The sequence below is a fragment of the Magnolia sinica genome, chromosome 13, assembly GCF_029962835.1.
Source record: "Magnolia sinica isolate HGM2019 chromosome 13, MsV1, whole genome shotgun sequence".
Lineage (NCBI taxonomy): Eukaryota > Viridiplantae > Streptophyta > Magnoliopsida > Magnoliales > Magnoliaceae > Magnolia > Magnolia sinica.
In genome coordinates, this window is record NC_080585.1 from 38,614,308 (window position 1) to 38,632,201 (window position 17,894).

Here is a 17,894-nt window from a genome sequence, read left to right on the forward strand (position 1 = left end):
TTGTAAATTGGGTAATCTTGTGGTTATGCTTATTATGAGTTAAATGTAAATAAAAAATAAAAAATCCTCCTTGTAAGATCCCAGAATTGGAATCTAGCATATGGACGCTAGGAACCGAGAATGGGGTACTACGGAGGCTGTCGGCACTAGATTCGGCAATCGGGATTCCTGTGAAATCGATTTCCGGATTTGGGGCGCGATAGCTGTGATGGGGCTGAAACAGGTGTAGGATTGGGAACCCAACCTAGTTTATAGTTACAGAGGGTAGATGAGTTTAAAACCCATCAAAACTCCTCTCCTTAAACCTCCACATGAATTTGACAATCCTAGTTCTTTTAAAACATTGTGTGTGTTTCACAATTATAACACTCCACCTTTTATATGAATTTCTGAATGTATCACAACTTAGTGGGGCCCACTGGTATACCAGATCACATTATCCAACCCTTAGGACAATCCAGACCCTTGATCAATAAGGCCCCCTTTATAGAATTCTTACATCTCTATCATTTCTTTCCTCACTCTACTTAGACATCCCCTTCCGCTTCTTCTCCTATCACATACTACATCTCTTTTAAAATCCTTGTGCACACCGTTGATGAGATTTAGACGGATCTCTATTTGAATAGTAGCTGAAATCTCTCGGTACTGATCTCTTAGGAGTGACATCTCTCCACCTTGTCCTTATTGTAGTGGTTTTTCTTCTTTCTTTCACGTCTTCTATTTTAAGTAACAATCTCTTTTACGAACTATCTTCTAAATCAATCTGGCAACCATTAATTTGATGATTTGGATCATTTGATTAGTATGAATTTTTTTAAGGCAACCCATTGAAGAGTATATATAATCTAGTAATTGCAGTCCGAATGGATGATATTGATGTGAGTCTCTCCCCCTCATCCGTATTCTAGCGGTTTTTCTTCTTTCTTTCACGTCTGTTATTTTAAGTAACAATCTCTTTTATGAACAATCTTGTAAATCAATCTTGCAACCATTAATTTGATGGTTTGTGTCATTTGATTAGTAAGAATTTTTGAAGGCAGCCCATGAAGAATATATATGATTTATTGATCCGTCCAAATATATATATTGAAACTTTGTACACGGTAAACTTGAACCACTTGATCATCATTCCTCCAATATAATTACAAGGGATTTTTACAAAAATAATAATAATAATAATATACACCATTCAAAATATCTCAATTAGCCCATGTGATAATATGATGATGTTTTGCCTGTCTTATCAACATGGTGTGGTGCATATGTTTAACGGGCTGGATGTTATACGCGTGCCATGTGTGCCTCACAAGTCTTTGAAATTCACTATTTCTATAAATAAATAAAATATGAGGGTATTTTTGTAATTTTATCCCTTGAAAAGCCCCTCCAAGTAATTTCTAATCTCTTGGAGGCAGTAATTGGTAAATCATAGATCCCTTGGAAAATCTGTGGCAGAAATGCCTAATCACAACACAGAAATTACATATACCAAAATTGATAAAAAAGGAACGACAGAAAGAAAGAAAGGGCACACGCGTGTGGAGCATTGTCCATCTACACACACAAGCAGGATGACAGTATGGTACATGTGTACGAGATCCGAGCCTTTCATCAGTTGGGCCCACCCTCTTTCAACTCTCTGGCCTGAAAATGAGAGCATTGCACTCACCGTACCAAAAAAAAAGAAAAGCAGATGTCAAAAACTTCTTCGGCAGCCATCCATAGTTTTTTTATATACTTTGTAGCTTGTGGCCCACCTTCAGAGGGGAGAGCCCACATTTGTAGGCTTGAAGATCTAAAAATGTTGCCTATCTGATGGATCTCCAGCACGTGTGCTCTATTAGCATGTGAACTGCGTGTGGGCTTACTAAACTTCACGGATTGTGTATGGTGTATATTTATATACAAGCTTGGGCACACATCTATGAAGTACACATACTAATCTGGCATATATGTATGGCATCTGGCCCATGCATAAGGTGGATCTCATCTTGTAGATCACCTCATGTAAAAATCACCCAAGGTCAGCTAATTGGGCAATCCAACACTTTACGAAAATGATGGACGGTTTAAAAGGATTTCCCAATGGTCCAAATCTAATGGGTCTACAATGAGTTGACCTGCCTGAATTTTGCATCAGGACATCTTGAGAATGCGCCCATTTTATGCACGGGTTAGATTTTACATACATACGGCAGGTTGGCAAATGTGCCACGTGTAAAAGTGAATGTGGGGCTGATGCAATTAGCATACAGTAAATACCAAATGACCCAAGAAAAAAAGAGAAGGAAAATGAGGGCAGTGTATAGCTTTCCATGCATGAAATATTATATGCCATTTGTGGCTTCAAAATGCAGTTATAAATACATAGCATTTCAAAGTCCAAACACCACGGAGAGGATACAACAGGCCCTTGAACAAAGAGGCTCCTTTTATATTGAAATATAGATTTTTTCCTTCTTTTTCTTCATATATGGCTTCCAATCTCTTGTGTTTGGGGTTGTTTTCAATGCTTCTCTTGCAACCGAACTTTGCTGCCTTTAACTATAGAGATGCCCTTACAAAGTCCTTATTGTATTTTGAAGCTCAAAGGTCAGGAAGATTGCCACACAACCAAAGAGTGCAATGGCGGGCTGATTCGGCTCTTGCGGACGGACGTGATGACCATGTAAGCTAGCCATACAAGGACAGCTAGAAAACGGACGCGGATTGCGTACTGGGTAACTCAGCACGCTAAGCGTACTGAGTCAACTCTGTAGGGTCCACCATGATTTACATATCTTTTTTCCACTCCGTCCATCCATTTTAACAGATAATTTTAGGGCTCCGGCCAAAAAACGAAGTATATCCAAATCTCAAGTGGACCTCACCACTGGAAACGGTGTGAATTGAAATTATACCGGCGAAAATTTCTTGGGGGCCACAGAAGTTTTGGATCCATCTGTTACTTATGTTTGCCCTTCATCCATCTCTGTATGATCTTATGAACAGGTTGGATGACAAATAAACATCACTGTGGGCCCTACCAAGGTTTCAACGATGGAAGTCATTATTTCTACTGTTTCCTGTGGTGTGGTCCACTTGAGCTTTGGGCATGTTTCAATTTTTGGGTCAACCAGTAAAATGAACCGTAAAAATGGATGGATGGCGTGAATAACACACAAACATTCACGGTGGGCCCAACTGAGTTTACTAAGTACAATAAAAGCGTACGAGTAACTCAGTAGGCAATCCGATTTCCTAGAAACTTAGCTTTATATAGAGAGAGAGAGAGAGAGAGAGAGAGAGAGAGAGAGAGAGAGAGAGAGAGAGAGAGAGAGAGAGAGAGAGAGGAATACTCACCTGCGCACCTTCTGAGGTGAGCACCTTTGGACACGTGTCTTATGCATGAAATCTGAACGGTCCACGTGATGCGGCACCCCTTGAAACTTTAAAGTCCAACTTTCAGCCTGATAAAAAACTTTGGTAGGCCATGGATAAAGGAAATAGTTTCCTCTCTTGATTTGTATTTGTATTTACTATGGCCTACTAGAATTTTTTATCAGGCTGGAAATTAGGTCCACAGATTTTCAAGGGGTGCCGCATCACATGGACCATTCAGATTAAGTGTCTAAGACACTTGTGCAAAGATGCTCATGAGTGCTCACCTAAGAAGGCGTGCAGGTGTGCGTTCCTCTCTCTCTCTCTCTCTCTCTCTCTATATATATATAATTATAATTTTCGAAAGGTAATTAAAGCATAATAAAAAGCATATTTTCAATTTAAAAAATTGTAAGGAACGATATTACCCTGCATGTGATGCATCAACTTGTAAGTTGATAAAATTCTAATATTTGCTAGCTATATGCATGAGGGTGTCCACTCATTGCATCTCTTTTATTCAAAGTTTACCTCGTCCATGTTTTCTCTCTTTCCCTCCAATATTTCTTTCTTTATACTTTTTTGCGTGCGCACACCCACATGGGCACCTCAACCCATGACTTCAATGTTGGGAGAGCATCTACTTATGAGCCATGCATGCATGCAAACCCGCTACATCCATAGGTACTGTGGCATGGAAATTACTGTGTGAAACCCTCTTTTATAAAGATTAGGTTAATGGGTATGGAATGTCTTCTTGATGTTGTCATACCTCGCAGCACAAAAATGTATTAGTATATTTATGTGATCCTTTCTCAAGAGAACTAATCACCGATAAGCACGAGTACCATTATTTATGGTCCAAGTCTTTTCTAGCCACAAAATACACAGTGAGAAAAGTAAAAGACAATTATCTTAATGAACTTATGGCTAGAAAAGTGCTTTGTTGCAAATAGCAGTGCAGGTGTTTCTAGGCAACCCCTTCTCTTTTTGAGAAATGATGGCTTACAATACTTCTATCTTATAATCCATTTTTATTTCTTGTTCATATATATATATAGGAAATGATTTTCTTTTTCATCCTTGCTCTTAAAAATAAGTGATTTTTACTGCAAACTTTCTAAAGAATCCATGCTTTACAAAAATGCCTTAATTTAATTTAATTTTTGTTTAAAAGTTGTCAAACTCAAATACTTGTAAGGCCCATGTGATGGGTGTATAACATCCAATCCATCAAACGTATGTGCCACACAGGGAGAATAACACGAACAAAACATCAAGTCAATCAGGTCATTCGATGTCTACACTACTTGAATTGGGAGATATTGAATGTTATGCAATACTTTTTATGAATTAGTCCACCTTGTGATTAGATCTATCATATTTTTGATTCATCTAATAATAATAATAATAGTGTTGGTGTGTGGGTTGAGTGTGAGACAAGTTGGGAGACAACTTTTAGAGGCTTCTTTTTCTTTTAATCTTTGATGTGTACTTCTCTTAGGGGTCGTTTGATTTTGAGGTAATTCAAATTAAGGGGGTTTCAAATCCATCAACCAGGGGGTTTGAAATCCAAAGTGAGACCTTGGCTTACATCTAAAATCATTCCCATAGTTGCATGTGTAACATGTGTATCACTAGACTATTAATCTATTGGACATATGGCCCGCTAATGATGTCCTAAAGTAATTAGATTATCAATTGCATCACCATAATTACTTTAATAAGATGAGTAACACCATACAAGCATTGTCCATGTAAATCAACAACTAAAAATCGTTGGTTAGTCGCTCGGACGTGATCTTGTGCTTGTGGCCCATCCGAGACTTGGAATTTCATCATTTTTTGGCAAAATATATATTCAGCGGGCTTATTACAACCATTGTGTGTCAAAAATTACATAACATCACTAATTAGAGATATTAAAGTTGATTTAATAATTAAATTCAAACCCCTTAAAATATACTATGAATAACTACTTTTGAATTAAAGTTGATTCTCAATCTAGGTGAGGATTTCAATTCCAGGAGTTCCGAATCCAGGGGGTTTAGAATCCACGCTCCCAAACAGGCCCTTATGTTTCAAAACTGAAGTCATGGTTTGGGGTACCATGCGGTGTGTATGATATTAGGGTGTGCGTGTAAAAGATAATAAAAATTAAAAATTATAAAAAAAAAGAAAAAAAAAAGATGGTAGAAATGTAATTTCTCCTCCTTAAAACCTCTACCGGAGATATTGGTTCCGGTAATATTTGGTAAAATACGTTTTCTAATTTTGTGGTGAAAACTCCGAAAAAAGTAATGGTATTTTAGAGAAAACTCTGATACTCTGGCATTATGTGAAGCACAGTACACAGGCACCTAGAAATTTGATTATCAAATATCAGGTTGATGGATATATTTTGATAGTTAAAAATAAAAAATATCCAACGGTCCTATTTCAACAAACAAATTCTTTGAATAGTTAAAACAATTTGTTTTTTGGACACTGACTTATAGACAATGGGTTGTACAATTAAGACGGTCTAATTTCAGTTATTATATGCCACAGTAATAATTTCAGGGTGCCTGCGTATCAAGCTTCATCTACTCCCTGGGTATTATATCACTATCATATTTTTATTTTTTTGGATGCGTATTGCATGCTAACGCCTGCCAGCAGCGAGGTGGCTATAGGGGAAGCGGATTGCGTAGCTAGTAACTCACTCTGCGCGCATGAGGAAACTTTGTAAGGTCCACCAAGATTTATATATTTTATCTGCCCCGTCCATCCATCTAGCCATATAATTTAAGAGCTTGAGCTCAAAAATGAGGCATATACAATATTCCAATGGACCACACCACAGGAAACAGTTGACTTGAACTTCTACCATTAAAAATTTCTTTGGGGCCACCGAAGTTTGGGATCAAACTTATATTTGTGTTCTTTGTTAACCCATGTCTGTATGATCTCATGAACAGGTTGGATGACAAAGAAACATCACTGTGGGCCTAGCAAGGTTTCAACAGTGGAAATCATTATCCCCGCTGTTTTCCTGTGGAATGATCCACTTGATCTTTGGATATTTTTCAATTTTGAGCTCAACCCCTTAAATTAGGTGGAAAAACGGATGGAAAGCATGGACAGACCACATGCTTTTAAGGTGGGCCCAACTGAGTTTACTCAGTACGATACGATGAGAGATTTCGGCTAGGAGACGGTGCTTCGTGGTCCATCATCATATATATGTGCTTTATCCACTCCATCCATCGAATTTTCTAAATCACGGGTGTACCTACCATGGGAAAACATTGGTGATTGAACGGCCATATTAAAAACTTCCTACGGCTCACTAATGTTTATTTGCCATCCAACCTGTTCATAGGTCACACACACTTGGATGAAGGAGAAACATAAATATAATCTTAATCCATAACTTCTTTCATCTTAAGAAGTTTTCAACCGTTGGTGTTCAATCTCCACTGTTTTCTGTGGTGTGGTCCAATTCAGCTTTGGATCTGCATTATTCTTAGGCTCATACCCTAAAATGTGCTGGAAAAACGGATGCACGGCATGGATAAAATACACGTATCACGGTGAGCTCCACAGATCTTGGGCCACTGCGTGCCAATGCCATAGGGATATCCCTACGGTGGGTGCCACACTCCGCTCCCTATTTCACGAACGCGATGCCGGTAAAAGCAGGATTCAGGTTGAGTTGAACGGCTGATAGGGAAGCGGATTTCGTGCTGTCCCGCTTGGACATAATCCGTCCAGACGGGCGGCTCTATGGGGACCACCATGATGTATGGGTCTTATCCATGCCGTCCATTATTTTTTTCAGATTATTTTAGGATATGATCAAAAAAATGACGCAGATTCAAAACTCAAGTGGACCACACCAGAGAAAGCAGTGGTGATAATCACAACCACAGATGAAACCTTCCTATGGGCCACCGTGATGTTTATTTTCCATCTAAACCGTTCATAAGGTAATATAGACTTGGATGAAGGAAAAACATAAATATCAACTTGATCCAAAACTTCTGTGTCTCCAAACAAGTTTTTAATGGTGGCCGGTCAATCCCCATCGTGTGGTCCACTTGATCCTTGGATCTGTCTCATTTTTGGTTTAATTCACTAAAATAAACTGAGAAAATATATGGACAGCGTGGATAAAACCCATCAATTACAGTGAGCCGTTTTCTTTTACAGCAGCCTCTTAGGTCGGGTCTTGGAGTACCCATAACCGAGTTGAATTGGTCCGGGTCTTGCCGGGTCCTTATCTTCTTTTGAAGACATAGACCCAGATTTAATTGGATTCGGGTACTCTTCGGCTGCCCATTGGATATCTGGCCCTTGGTTTGTATCAGGTTCAAGTGAGGCTCGGGTCGAGTAAACTAAGGCCCACCCAACTGATGGATTAAATACTACCCACGCGTGGCAGGTTAATACATGCATGCTGTTTAGATGGGCTTTCTTACCATTTGAACTGCTCGTGGCTTAGAAAATTTCATTCTCCCTAGAATAATTTATATATACTAATATCATTAGTAACTTTAATGGTACCTTGTCAGATCCGACTTTAAATGGGTAGAAGATTTTGGACCCGACCACAGGAACCAGACCAACCCAATTTTGTATTTGAAACAAACTCGTGGACCTAGACCTGACTTGATTTTTAAATGGTTCAAAAAAATGGACCCAGACTCCTTAAAAATCAATAGAATAGAAATCATAAAATTATTATTTTGAACTTATTTTGTGTTGTGGCACAGGTGAATCTGGTGGGTGGTTACTATGACGCCGGAGACAACGTCAAGTTCGGGTTTCCAATGGCCTTCACCATGACACTGCTTTCATGGAGTGCGGTTGAGTTCCGTAAGCAGCTAGCTGCGAAGAATGAGTTACACCATACGTTGGACGCCATCAAATGGGGCACGGACTACTTGATCAACGCTCATCCAAAGCCCAACGTCTTGTATGGTGAAGTTGGCGATGGCTACTCTGATCACAATTGCTGGGAGAGGCCTGAGGACATGACCACACCCAGGACGTCTTACAGGATCGACAACACCAAACCGGGCGCCGACCTCGCTGGAGAAACTGCAGCTGCCATGGCTGCAGCCTCCATAGCATTCCATAGTTCCAACTCAACCTATGCAGCCACTCTTTTAACCCACGCAAAGCAGGTTTTTAACTTACACAATGCACCACCCTATTGTCTTTACAGGTGGGGTATGGTCCAGTCATTCCGACCTATCTGCAAAGATCACAGTTATAATGGGGCCCACTAGTGTGCTCAATCATAATAATCTAATGATATGATCTAAACTGATAATCATGTGGGACCCACTAGTATTCTCAAATATAATAATCTAATGGTATAATCTAAACTGATGATCATATGGGCCCACTAGTATGCTCAATCATAATAATCTAATGATATGATCTAAACTGATAATCATATGGGGCCCCACCTAAGAGATCCTACAGACCATCGATTCGATAGGCTTTGATGTGGATGGGTCATGCACTAAATAGATGGGAAAAGGAAAAATAAAATACAGCTGTGATTGATTTTCAACTTAAAGTAGACAAAATATTTTGTAGCTAGATTCTACCACCCTGAGGAATTTTTGGTGCATGAGCAATTCAGAGTGAGCTACCTGATCAGATCAACAGTATAGATTACTGGAAAATGGGTCCCACTTGTATGAACTGAAAACCCAGAAAGTTTCAAAGTGACTCAGCTGGATTTCAGGCCGAGTCGAGTTGACTCGATAGTTTTGAGTACACTGAGTTACTGAGTTTGAGAACTAGGCCAATCATCCCATTGACATCCATACGCCAAATCATCGATCAAGAATTTTAATCCCAGATTGGCTTTTGTAAAGCTCTAATTGTGATTATGGTCTTCTAACTTTTGATTACAGCTGTTCAATTTCGGTCGCAATCATGCCGGACTTTACCAGAACAGCATCCCGGTCGCGTCTAACTTCTATTCTAGTAGCGGTTTCAACGTAAGAAAAACATGCTTTTCTGTTGCCACTCAGTCATTTCACTGCTTGATCTGCTTACAATGATCTTTAAATAACTGAACTGAATGTTTTTTCGATGAAAACTGAAATTATGAATGATTTTTCTGTAACAGGATGAATTGTTGTGGGCAGCTGCATGGCTCCACCGGGCCACGAACAATCCAGCTTACTTAGATTACCTGGCTAAAGCTGGTAACACCGGCGGCACCCGATCGGAATTCTCCTGGGACGACAAGTTCGTAGGAGCTCAGACACTCGTTGCGAAGGTGCGGGCCATAATTTGAACGGACATAGAAGATTGCATTTCCTGCATAAATGAATCATTTACGTAGATTTTAGATTGAAAATGACAATTCGCACCGCTTGATCTTTGATTGGATGGTCTCCAAATGTGGAGATCACTTCCTGATGAGTTAGTGGGCCCCACATTATTTGTTTCAAGGGCGATAAACGGTCTGTATAACTTAAGTAGATGCTTAGATGGATCTTTTTTTTGTTCTTTAGAAAACTGAATGAATATTGGAGGAACAGGAATGCTAGAAAGGTTTGTCCATGGGAAGCTTGCACAACTTTGATCTGGACCCTTCATCTAGAAGGTGTCATGGTGTATGGCCCACTCACTAAATTAAGGTCCTCACCACCCATAGACAAAGGCTTAATATTAGAAATTCCTTTACTGGACGTTTCTTTCTAATAGATGAACGGTCTGGAGAAGAGTGGAGTGCTGCTTCTGTTAGTCAACGTATTTGACTTAAACTTAGTCAATTGATCAGCGCTTTTGACTTAAGTCAAAACTACTCAACCCACTTTTTATACCTTTGCTGAAAGAGTATTCATTAATTTTCAGAAAAAAAACAAACCTTTGATTATTTAAAGAAAAGTGATTCGGTGCTTGTTGGAGCACTGTAAGTTATAGTGCTTCTAGTTGCATCAGGTCACTAGGAGAGTTCAATCAGTCCATCTAAACTGTCCACTTGGAGAATCCAATCCATTGAACTAAAACATCCACTAAGTGCATAACAAATTCATGGGCCACCATGAAAAAATCACACTGATTTTACTATCCATCCATCCTTGATTTGGGCTTATATTTTAGCCATCATTTTTCAAAAACAAGGATGGGATTTCTAGCTAGGTCTAACAGAATTAATTCTTTAAAGTCATTAGCAATCTATGATGGTTCCAAACAACTAGATGGATCTAAGTTTTTGTTGGACCAATTTTCGTGTAAATAATCTTCGCCGTCCAAATTAAAGGCTATTGTCTGATTGGTGAAGTATTTCCAGAGTAACACATGAAATGTGTGGTCTAGATCAATTAATTGAAGTGTCTAAGTGTCCCAATGCCACTAGGAGCACTATAAGAGCACTGAAGCTTTTCTCTTCAAAGGAAAATAAAAAATAATAAAAAGAAAAAGAAAACTTCAACAAAATTATTATATTTCTCTTTTTAAGAGGAAAATTCATCAATTTGTTTCCTAAATCAGAATATTTTTAACATTGCTCAAAACCAATTCATCCTGCGAGGAGCCACGGCTGTATATTATTTTACCACATGTAAGATGTGTGAGTGGACAGTTAATTCATTTTATTAATTTACATGTGTCTGTGAAAGGCCCAAACTAGTAGTTAGGGCTGTCAACAGGCCAGGCCTGGGTAGGTTTCAACCCAGATTTTAATCTGTTTCAGACTGAGCTGTTGGGCATGCCCCCGAGCCCGGCCCAGTGACACCCCGAAAACTGAGGTAATAAGAAAAGACTTAATAACCTATAGTTGAATTAAATGTATGGCCTTTAATAGAGTGGAATGAGAGGAGAGAATGCATGTATTCGAACACAATTAATTTAAAAAAAAAAAAATAGATGATGCTGATATGTTTACGTGTAGACAATGATATATGTATGTATGTATATGTATATGTATAATGTATTTATGTATGTGTTTGTTTGATTGCAGCTGGTCTTGGAGGGAAAGGTAAGAAAGGATGGAGTGTGGGCACAGTACAAAAACAGCGCCGAACAGTTCATTTGTTCGTGCATTCAGAAAGGGAGCAGCAACGTTAGGAGAACGCCGGGTGGCCTACTTTATTGGCATCCATGGAATGGTCTTCAATACACAACCTCCGCCCTTCTCGTCATCACCACATATTCTAAGTATCTAACTGCAACCCGTTCCTGTCTCCAGTGCCAAGCCGGTCTTGTCCAGCCCCGGAAGATAATCACATTCGCCCAATCACAGGTGATTGAATCTACTATCATACATATACACAAAAGTAAAAAATGAAAGAATAAAGAAAAATATATTAACAATATTTTCCACATATGAGGGTTAATTTGGTTGCACCAAATATCATGATATATATTTCATTATTTTTCAATCTAATTTAGAAACATGCGATGCCTTATGCATGTTAGATGCATATACAGTTACATATATACATAGTGACCGCCATACATAATGATTATATGTAGGATATATGTATACAATGCGCCACCCAAAAGTATTATAGTCACTTTTCTTGAAGATTTTTCTTTTGCTACGATGCCTGAACCCCCTCCATAACCATAAATCTCACATGAATATCCTAAGAGAAAAACTTTGATATTGAGGTAGTGTAATGGTTGATACACATGCACTTCAAATTACTTAGAAAATGCTGTAGAGCTGGTTGCCGACGCTTATCATGGCCAATATGGATCAGAAAAGGCCCGGTTGACAAGAAAAGTGATCCGAGCCGTCAGAACTTAAAATGGACGTATCTCACAAACCAGAATGAGTTATTGGATGTACCATATGTGATTTTAGGGTAGGACAAGCTACTTTAGCCACCCAACCCCACTCTGCCAGGTTGCCCACGCTGAATTTGCAAAATACCATCAATGTGACAGTCGAATTCCTGTTATAATTTCACTTTTCCTATTTATAGTAAGTTTTAGTTTGGTTATATCTATTCATTCCTTGGGCTTCAGAAGCTGCGTCCAACATGAAAAGTGCTTAGAATAATTAGGAGTATAACAAGGTTGAGCCAAATAGGTTTCTAATTTTTTAGAAATTATTTTTTATCTTTCTCATTTCCATTGTGGATTCGAGGTTTCTCTCTAAAGATATTTTAATATAAGAAAGTTATCAAAATCTACTCTAACAAAAATAATTACAAATAAAAAATAAAAAACCATTTAAAGACCCATATACTAAGTGCACTAACTAATGTTAAATTACAACTTTTGATGTGTGTAGGTGGATTATATTCTGGGCACAAACCCGAAACGAATTAGTTACATGGTCGGGTTTGGGCCTGCTTATCCATTGCAAGTCCATCACAGGGCGGCGTCAATTGTGTCCATAAAGAAGGACCGCACCCCTGTGTCATGCCAAGATGGTTTCAAAAACTGGTTCAACAAAAATGCGCCCAATCCGAATGTTTTGGATGGTGCGATTGTCGGTGGTCCGGATGATAATGATGGCTACACCGACTCGAGGTCTAGTTTTCAACAGGCTGAGCCGGCCACCGTCACCACTGCACCCTTTGTCGGTGTACTAGCTCGGCTCGCCTGAGTTTTATCAATGTGATTAGATTTTCTTTTTCTTGTTTTTAGCTTATAGTTAGCCATTGACATCAATGTATCTGTCATTTGGATTGAATAAGAAATCAAGAAAAAATGAGGAAACAAGAAGAAGAAATACTTAGTATTTTTGTTTTTCTTTGTTGAGATCAAGGCTGTGTTTGGATGCATAGGTAAATTGAATAGTGAACAAATCACATCAGAGGCCCACTTCGATTCACTTGCAGATTGTCTTAAATCTACACCGTTAAACCCCCGAGGATTAATAGTAAATCGATGGGTGCGAAATTGTTAAGTGGCCAAACGCAAATGGCCCATATGATCCTATGTAGTACATGTACGTTGGGGAGTTCATTAAACAACGGTCCACTCACTACATTTTCCATGCACTAAAATTTGCCCCGCCCCATTCATCAGGTGAACACACCCGAGCATAGGATTCCATAGTTGGCAACTTTTCATCCTGACCATTGATTCCTTGTAGATTTGCAGCCACTTGATAAATGGTCTGAGACAATGTTTGGGCTAATGGGTGGGGCCCACCAATGAATGTTTGTGTATTTGCACCCCGTTATGCGCTCTTTTCTCATGCACCTTTCCACAAAGAGAAAGGTCGTCGATAGGCTGGGCTGGGCCCAGTCTCAATAAACTCAATTATATAGGGTGACCCAAAGGGGCCCTACTAGTAGAGCTGGGCATCGAGTCGAGTCGGACCGAGTTAGGACTGACTCGACTTGATTTGGTTTTGAAATAGGCCTGACCCGAACTCGATCCGACTCGAGGTCAAGTCCAGCATGCCTAACTCGATCCGAGTTCAGTCTGGCCTGGACTGATCTGACCAAGTTCGACTAGTCAGAAGTACCGAGTCAGGTTGAGTTGGCATCGAGTCGGATTGAGAGATGAGGGAGGGAGGGAGTTGAGAGGAGAGAGAGGATGAGGGTGATGGTGGTGGGTGGTTGCTGGGGCTTGGAAGAGGAGGAGGACGAGGGAGGGAGGGAGTGGAGAGGAGAGAGAGGAGGAGGAGGAGGAGGGTGAGGGTGATGGTGGTGGGTGGTTGCCGGGCTTGGAAAAAGAGAAGGATGAGAGAGGGAAAGAGAGAGTTTGGGATCGGGTCAGGGTAGGGTGCGTCGGGTAGGGTTAGAGGGTTAGGTCGAATTGGGTTTCGGATCGAGTTGAGTCTAATTGGATTGAGTTTTGGGTCGAGTCGGGTCGAGTTACTGAGTAACTCGAACTCGACTCGGTTTGAGTTTAGATTGGGCGAAGCCGACTTGGTTCGGACTGACTCACCCATTCGGTTTGGGTCGAGTCGGATATGAACGAGTCAGACGAGTTGAGTTGCTCAAATCGAGTTGGATCGTGCCCACCTTTGCCTACCAATGTCAACATGCTTTTTTAGGGCTAAGCTTTATCCAAGCCCGTCTTGGATGGTTCTACTCGATCTGGGCCCATGACGAGCCAAGATAGTCCAGCCTACGCCTAGCCTAAGGGGTATGCCCAAAAGCGAAATGGGCTATCCCAGTCCATGACAGCCCTACTCAAAATCCAACCCAAGACAACTCAGGTCATGCCTATTGCCAGCCCTAGACTACACACATGCCAAACCAGCACATGTGTGAGACAATGGTTTGTAATCTATGATGTTAATGAACATATCTAAATACATGGATTATATCTAAGTAATGATATGATGGGTCAGCTATATGGAAACTTTCTCATGCGCATGGTTGCAATTGGGCTCGATGGAATTCACATCACGTACCTGAACCGTCCATTAGTCTCAGTCCCTTTTCTTCTGCTGCTGGGCAAAACTAACAGCAATCAGATGGTTCTAAACATCTGCGGCTGGGCCTTTTTTTTTTTCAAAAAATTAAGATTTTATTAAGAACTAAAGCAAGAACAAAAATAGCAGCAATAAGAAGTAGAGAAAACAAACCCTCACGAATTACATAAGCACTCCCTAATTCTGGGAAACACTATTCTGATGGTGGATCCAACGGTACCACTCTCATCCTTGAAGCATCTACCATAACTTTCAATCCATATGCACCAAAGAACAGCCAACAAAGCCAAACGCCATTCCCTCCTTTGATTAGAAGGGGCCTGATGTAGAGCAGGCTGCAGGCCTATTCTTGATTCAGATGGACCAAAAAAATTTCGAACGGAAGTGGACATAATCCATTAAATCTACGCCTAGCCTTACATGGGGGCAAGATGAATATGGGCCCCTGGCACTTTCGGATGAGAGATTCATTCAAGTGAATATTTCTGCACATACTCACATACGGGTAAACACACCCAAAATTGTAGGTTGTTACATTTGTTGGGCGTGGAAGCAAACTCAGATTGAGCCGAACAAGTAATGGAGAATAAAAATATACAAGCAAACTTAGAGAACACACAATATTTAATGTGAAAATTCCTTGCAGAAAAAAATACGACACAAAATAATGATTAATCAACTATAATCAGAAGAAATTTATGAGAAATGGAACAACTTATAGTAGAAACCTTAGCCTTCCCTTTAAACCTTGAGTATTCATGCTAGGTTTCAAAATCTTCATTTCAATACTCTCAAGTTCTCTAACCCTAATTAGGAAATAAAATCCGCACTTACGCATTCTACCGGTCGGACCGATGGGACCTTTGGTTGGATTGACAGAAACCGACTCACAACCATTCGGTCGAACCAAAACGTGTAAAAGTGGACAATGTGCATCTGAGAATTCAACGTCTAATTTGGTTGAACTAAGACTTTTCTGCACTGTGATTAAAATCAACACACCCTCCTTCTCCATCCTCTTCGAATGCTTTGTCCCCACCCTTAATTTAAGCCATGGTCTTACCTTTAACCTTCAAGTTCTGTGTCGACCCTCCCAACTCGAGGAGCCCGGTCCACGGAGAGCCTTTTGGACACATCTCCTTTCCCGCATACACCACTCCCTTCGTACCCTCTATCGCTGAAACCCTCTCTTCTTCTGGCCTCATCATAACAAAAGCAAATCCTTGAATGACAGCTGAACCCTGAACTTTAGGAATAACCACCTCCATGACTTCCTTGATTTTTGCCAAACACTGTAGAGAAATGGAGATGCATCCATTCCTTCACAAAGTTCTCCACGAACAAATTTGGCAAGTCCTGGAGCATTCCACCACCAATTGAAACTTTCTGCACGGTAAACTTGAACCACTTGATTATTCCTCCATATATAATTACCAGGGATTTTTACAAAAAATTCCTAAGGAATTTATATTTAATGCCTTGATGATAAGAAATTACATCTCCGTGCTTTATCGATGAATCACAAAAATGCACTTATTCAATTATTTTATTTAAAATACTCTTGAAACTCAAGACTTGTGGGGTCCACATTTAAATGTATACAAAACACTATGTTGATAACACGGAAAAATTATAGGTCAGATAAATCATCAGATGAGCTACACTTGAATTAGGATATTTTGAATGGTGTACATTAATTTTTATTGATTGGCCGACCTTAAAATTGGATTTGCTATAATTTTTAGTTGGTCCATTAATAATGTGAGTATGCATTTTCTGAATGGGTTAGATGTGAGACAGATACCACTAGAGCCTTAAAAGTTTTGATTTTGCACTCTGTTGTAAATTAAAAACCAAGGAGGGCAGTAATATAAGTTCTCATCTTAAAATGCCTTGCCTCGGAGTATAGATTTGGAGGCACTATTTAGTAAAATCCAATGCCTTGAGGAATTTTGTGGTAAAAATTCCCTGATTACAGTACAAAAATCACATATCCCAAAATGAAAAAAAAAAAAAAAAAAAAGAAAAAAGAAAAAAGAAAAAAAAGAAGAAGATACGAGATAAAGAGTGGGCACACGCGCGTGTGGAGCATTGGCCATCTAGACACAAGCAAGATGACAGTATGGTACACTTGTGCAAGATCCGAGCCTTTCATCAGTTGGGTCCACCCTGTTTCAAACTTCCAACGTGAAACTATTGCACTCCCTCACAATGAAAGTAGGTGTCAAAAACTTCTTCGGCAGCCGTTCATACGTTTTTTTACCTTGTACATCGTGGCCCACCTGCAGAGAGAGAAGCGGCCACATTTGTAGGCTAGATCTAGCCCATCTGATGGATCTCCCGCACCTGTGCTCTAGTGGCATGTGAACGTCGCTGTAGTGTTAGAAACTTCATGGATAGTGCATGGTGTATATTATATACAAGCTTGGGCACACATCTATGAAGCACATATATCGACCTGACGCATGTGTGTGGCATCTGGCTCATGCAGAAGGTGGATCCTTGCTTGCTCTTGCTCCAGTAGTAGACTCCTAGGAGTTTCAACACCCGGTCAAGGGTTCGAGTATCCATAGGTTGTGAAATTCCACTATGGCCTGAGTGTGTGGGAACGTGGAAAAAAAATAAAAGGTGGGTCTCATCTTGTAAATCACCTTATGTAAAAATCACCCAGGTTTGCTCGTTAGACACTTTACAAAAATGATTTACAGTTTAAAAGGACTTCCCAGTGGTCCACATCAAATGGGACTAAAATGAGCTGATCTGCCTGAATTTGGCATCAGGCCATCTATAAATGCGCCCATTTCATGCACGGGTCAGATTTCACATACATATACCAGGTTGGCACATGTGCAATGTGTACTAGCTAGAAGTGCATGTGGGGATATAGTAAATACCAAATGACCCAAGATGAAAAAATAGATAATGGGGCAGGAGTATAGCTGTTCGTACATGAATGAGTAATTAATACGGAAATAGGATTGCCCCTCTTATCGTACTGAGTAAACTCAGTTGGGCCCAAAATGAGTGCATGCAGTTTATCCACACCGTCCATCAGTTTTTTCAGCTCATTTTAGGGGTTGATCCCAAAATTGAAGCTTATCCAGAGCTCAAGTGGACCATACCACAGGAAACAGTGGAAATAATGATTTCCACCGTTGAAACCTTGCTA

The 17,894-nt window shown here is 39.9% G+C and overlaps 1 protein-coding gene across 1 annotated transcript; it reads left to right on the forward strand.

Moving 5' to 3' along the window:
• Window positions 1-2,512: 2,512 nt before the first annotated feature.
• Window positions 2,513-12,937, forward strand: LOC131224106 (endoglucanase 14-like). The gene is made up of 6 exons (XM_058219660.1): window positions 2,513-2,671; window positions 8,121-8,534; window positions 9,279-9,365; window positions 9,497-9,649; window positions 11,339-11,620; window positions 12,620-12,937. Exons 1-6 carry the CDS (start codon window positions 2,513-2,515, stop codon window positions 12,935-12,937), a joined length of 1,413 nt encoding a protein of 470 aa, XP_058075643.1.
• Window positions 12,938-17,894: the final 4,957 nt, after the last annotated feature.

Excerpts from the sequence above, each read along its gene's own strand:
- LOC131224106 (XM_058219660.1), top strand. The coding sequence starts at position 2,513 with ATGCTTCTCTTGCAACCGAACTTTGCTGCCTTTAACTATAGAGATGCC. Across the intron at positions 2,672-8,120 it reads CGGACGGACGTGATGACCAT|GTGAATCTGGTGGGTGGTTA; the intron begins GTAAGCTAGCCA and ends GTTGTGGCACAG. Across the intron at positions 9,650-11,338 it reads CTCAGACACTCGTTGCGAAG|CTGGTCTTGGAGGGAAAGGT; the intron begins GTGCGGGCCATA and ends GTTTGATTGCAG.